Source organism: Bubalus kerabau, chromosome 2 (assembly GCF_029407905.1).
Source record: "Bubalus kerabau isolate K-KA32 ecotype Philippines breed swamp buffalo chromosome 2, PCC_UOA_SB_1v2, whole genome shotgun sequence".
NCBI classification, from domain to species: Eukaryota; Metazoa; Chordata; class Mammalia; order Artiodactyla; family Bovidae; genus Bubalus; species Bubalus kerabau.
The window spans coordinates 51,849,906-51,854,964 of NC_073625.1; the positions used below are offsets into that span (position 1 = coordinate 51,849,906).

General features: G+C 39.5%; 1 protein-coding gene across 1 annotated transcript; it reads right to left on the minus strand.

The window, feature by feature from the left end:
* Positions 1-2,845: 2,845 nt before the first annotated feature.
* LOC129644733 (keratin-associated protein 15-1) lies at positions 2,846-3,256 on the minus strand. The gene has a single exon (XM_055570221.1). It carries the CDS (start codon positions 3,254-3,256, stop codon positions 2,846-2,848), a length of 411 nt encoding a protein of 136 aa, XP_055426196.1.
* Positions 3,257-5,059: the final 1,803 nt, after the last annotated feature.

Sequence of the window (5,059 nt, forward strand, 5' to 3'; positions counted from 1 at the left end):
TCCTAAATACGCCCTAATAAGTCCTGTCTGTTTAGTACATTTAGTTGCACTTCAAATCAAACATTTGTTCTTCAGTCCTCAGTTGTCTCTGACCCCTTGTGACCCCATGGACTGCAGCACCCCAGGCTTCCTGTCCTTCCCCATCTCCCAGAATTTTCTCAAACTCATGTCCATGGGGTTAGTGATGCCAACCAATCATCTCGTGCCCTTCCCCCCCACCTTCAATCTTTCCCAGCATCAGTCTTTTCTGAGTCAGCTCTTCTCATTGAGGGGCCAAAGTGATGGAGCTTCAGCCTCAGCATCAGTCCTTCCAATGAACATTCAGGACTGATCTCCTTTAGGATGGACTGGTTGGATCTCCTTGCAGTCCAAAGGACTCTCAAGAGTCTTCTTCAACACCACAGTTAAAAAGCATCAATTCTTCAATGTTTAGCCTTCTTTATAGTCCAACTCTCACATCCATATATGACTACTGGAAAAACCCATATAGTTTTGACTATATGAACCTTTGTTGGCAAAGTAATGTCTCTACTTTTGAATATGCTGCCTAGGTTTGTCATAGCTTTTCTTTCAAGGAGTAAGCGTCTTTTAATTTCATGGGTGCAGTCACCATCTGAAGTGATTTTGGAGCCCAAGAAAATAGTCTGTCACTGTTCTATTGTTTCCCCATCTTTTTGCTGTGAAGTGATGGGACCAGATGCCATGATCTTCGTTTTCTAAATGTTGAGTTTTAAGTCAGCTTTTTCACTCTCCTCTTTCACTTTCATCAAGAGGCTCTTTAGTTCCTGTTCACTTTCTGCCATAAGGGTGATATTATTTCATCAATAACCATCATAAGGTTATTGATGTTTCTCCTGGCAATCTATATTCCAGCTTGTACTTCATCCAGCCTAGTATTTCACATGATGTACTCTTTATAGAATTTAAACAAGCTGGATGACAATATACAGACTTGACATATTCCTTTCCCAATTTGGAACCAGTCTGTTGTTCCATGTCTGGTCTATCTGTTGTCTCTCAGCCTGCATACAGGTTTCTACGGAGGCGAGTAAGGTGGTCTGGTATTCCCATCTTTTTAAGAATTTTCCACAGTTTGTTGTGATCCACACAGTAAAAGGCTTTCAGTTCAGTCACTCAGTCATGTCCATTTCTTTGCGACCCCACGGACTGTGGCATGTCAGTCTTCCCTGTCCATCACTAACTCCCGGATCTTGGTCAAACTCATGTCCATTGAGTTGGTGATGAAGCAGAAGTGGATGATTTTCTGAAATTCTCTTGCTTTTTCTATGATCCAGTGGATGTTGGCAATTTGATCTCTGATTCCTCTACTTTTTCTAAATCAAGCATAGCCCTCCAATAATTCTCAATTCTTTCCTCACATTCCATTGCAGGGTTTGACTTTCACTCATTGCATCCTATACAGGATCTAATACAGTTATCAGTCTTTTCTTTTTTTGGATCAATGGACATGAAATAAAGTATACTGAAAATGTAATTCATGGAAAAGTCTGTTTTCATTTATTATTTTGCTATTGGTCATTATTTTGGCTTACTTGAAATCAGGATGAATTTCTGAACATGGAAGCTATGGAAATGTAGCTCCCACTATAGGGAGCATAATTGACTTACAGTCCCAGCTGCTAGTCTCTGAGTGTAGCCCCACATTTATGCCAAAGTCATGCTGTGACCTGTTCTTGGCCAGTGACTGAACTTGGCAAGGATATGCAGGCTGGGCTGTGTCTGTGACTTGCAGGTGACTCATCAAAATTTAGAACTGGCCTGAAGAAGGTTATTCTAACCCAAGCTTCCTTCCTTCCATCTTCCCTTCACTGAGTTCAGACTGGCATTGCTGTCTGACGGCTCTCCCAGAACCCTCCAGCTGCCTCCCCATTTTCACTGGAAGGTATTTTGTTCAACAAATATCTGTCATGTCAAGTCCTAGACCACAGCTATCTCTCAAAGGACTGCAACTAACACATTACATGAGCACGGTTTATTTTTTACATGAACTAGTAACCTTATTGTCACTAATCAGTTTTCCGTGATATTCTCACCCTTTTCTGAACGTCCTATTCTTTGTGTTCCCATTGAAACATGGTTTTATCGACATTATTGCACTTGCTAAATAACTGAGTTAAACTTGTGTGTGTGTGAACTCTGTGAAGGGAGGGAATTTACGTCTTCATTCAGCATGAATGCCTGGACTATAACCAGAACTCAATAAATATTTTTCAACAAATGCCTACCTAAAAATGAAATTTTCTAAAGTAATTAGATGAAAAAAATGCACTTAGAAGAGGATATAAATCTCTTAAGACATAAAATGTGCCATATATTTAGATTCTCTAAACTTCCTTTTTCTACGCAGCAAAATATTAATGAAACAAAATGTTTAGCTAGTGAACACAGTTGAAGGTACTGGATGCATTCACTAAATGTACCATATGAATTAAAAAATGGAATGCTGTAGTTCATTCTAAAGAAATAAGTTTATTTTAAATGCCATATCTATTTGAAATACACAAGTGAAAGAGTCTTAGGAGAAAAGTAGTAAAACAGGATTCTGAGTAAGACAGCAACAGAAATGATTCTGAGCATTGGATCAGGAACGAAGGAAATTCAAGACATATCTCATATGCCTGATTACAAAGTCAAGATTACTTTGTCCACAGTGAATTGTATACTTCCAGAAGGACTGTGATAGTAAGCCCGGGTGATGAAGATGGTCAGTTATCAAAGATATTGGAGATGCTGAGGGTTAAAACTTCATAAATCATAGATATAACCATGAGGTGACTGGAGTCATTCAGAAAGTTGATTCACAAAAGCGTGAGCTAAAGGCTGGTTAGTAACAAGATGACCGGCAACTCCTGGAGGAAACGAAAGTTGGGGAGCAGAAGTTGGATCCAGAGCCCAGAGACTGGAAGCCAGTATTTCCACAACCAAAAGACCCAAGGCCAATATTTCCAAACCCTAGAGATCCAGTATAAATTGTCTGGCAGGGACTGCGGAAGATGAAATTCTGTGGATGGGAGCAGGATGTCTGGAAAGATCTGGTCACAGCACAGGGTGCCTGGAAGCTGATGGGCCTAAAGACGTTCTCCTGACAGCCACCGTAGAGAGTGGAGCCCAGCTGGAAAGTGCTGGGGGAGTAGACAACATTGCTGGGGTAGAAAGAATCACAGGTGGAAACTGGGACCCCCAAGTAACCTCCAAGGGAACAGGAGGAGTTTCCCGTGCTGCAGTTGAAAGACATGCTGTTGGGAGTTCTGAGTTCAGCTGAGTTGCAAAGCGAAGTTTGTGACTGTGAATGTTACCTTTTACACTGGATACTTAAATACTCTAGCAATGGGTGTAATAGCATGTGTTCATTTTAATAAGAACCCTTAATTAGGCTCCAGTAAAAATGAAATGCATTAACCTTCAAAGACCTTTCTTATGATTACAGACTTTTATTTTTTTTTATTTTTTTTTTTTATTTTATTTTTTTTTAAATTTTATTTTATTTTTAAACTTTACATAACTGTATTAGATTTGCCAAATATCAAAATGAATCCGCCACAGGTATACATGTGTTCCCCATCCTGAACCCTCCTCCCTCCTCCCTCCCCATTCCATCCCTCTGGGTCGTCCCAGTGCACCAGCCCCAAGCATCCAGTATCGTGCATCGAACCTGGACTGGCATCTCATTTCATACATGATATTTTACATGTTTCAATGCCATTCTCCCAAATCTTCCCACCCTCTCCCTCTCCCACAGAGTCCATAAGACTGTTCTATACATCAGTGTCTCTTTTGCTGTCTCGTACACAGGGTTATTGTTACCATCTTTCTAAATTCCATATATATGCGTTAGTATACTGTATTGGTGTTTTTCTTTCTGGCTTACTTCACTCTGTATAATAGGCTCCAGTTTCATCCACCTCATTAGAACTGATTCAAATGTATTCTTTTTAATGGCTGAATAATACTCCATTGTGTATATGTACCACAGCTTTCTTATCCATTCATCTGCTGATGGACATCTAGGTTGCTTCCATGTCCTGGCTATTATAAACAGTGCTGCAATGAACATTGGGGTACTCGTGTCTCTTTCCCTTCTGGTTTTCTCAGTGTGTATGCCCAGCAGTGGGATTGCTGGATCATAAGGCATGTCTATTTCCAGTTTTTTAAGGAATCTCCACACTGTTCTCCATAGTGGCTGTACTAGTTTGCATTCCCACCAACAGTGTAAGAGGGTTCCCTTTTCTCCACACCCTCTCCAGCATTTATTACTTGTAGACTTTTGGATCGCAGCCATTCTGACTGGTGTGAAATGGTACCTCATAGTGGTTTTGATTTGCATTTCTCTGATAATGAGTGATGTTGAGCATCTTTTCATGTGTTTGTTAGCCATCTGGATGTCTTCTTTGGAGAAATGTCTATTTAGTTCTTTGGCCCATTTTTTGATTGGGTCATTTATTTTTCTGGAGTTGAGTTGCAGGAGTTGCTTGTATATTCTCGAGATTAGTTGTTTGTCAGTTGCTTCATTTGCTATTATCTTCTCCCATTCTGATTACAGACTTTTAAATGAAAGAATTTCATTAGATTTTCAAAGCAGTTGTTCATGAAGCAAAAATGTTATTTCTCACTCATCTAGCTTGGGTAGGTGACTCTGATTGCACCATAATTGTACCTGTAAGATTGGGGTTTTATTCATCTTATCCTTCAACATAGTGTATTGAATGGGAACACAGTGAGAACTTTGTTGTGTTTAAAGCTCTAAAAAGTACTTTGTAGTCAGGAGGGAATATTCATTTTGTTCCAAGTTTAGGAATAGAGAAGGAAAAAAATCAATATCTGTTTTACATCCCAAATCTTGTGTACCTTATAGAAGAAAGAACCCACTTATGATCCTTAATTGGTACAAATGTTAAATGAGCATCTAACACATTTATGTTCTAGTTTTCTTATAGCATAAGTATCCAAGCTGCTCTTCTATGCATGAGTTTTTGATTTAAGAATAAGGGATCCATATTTTCAGCAGTGCTTTGAAGTTTCCATTGTAAAAATGCTTAAG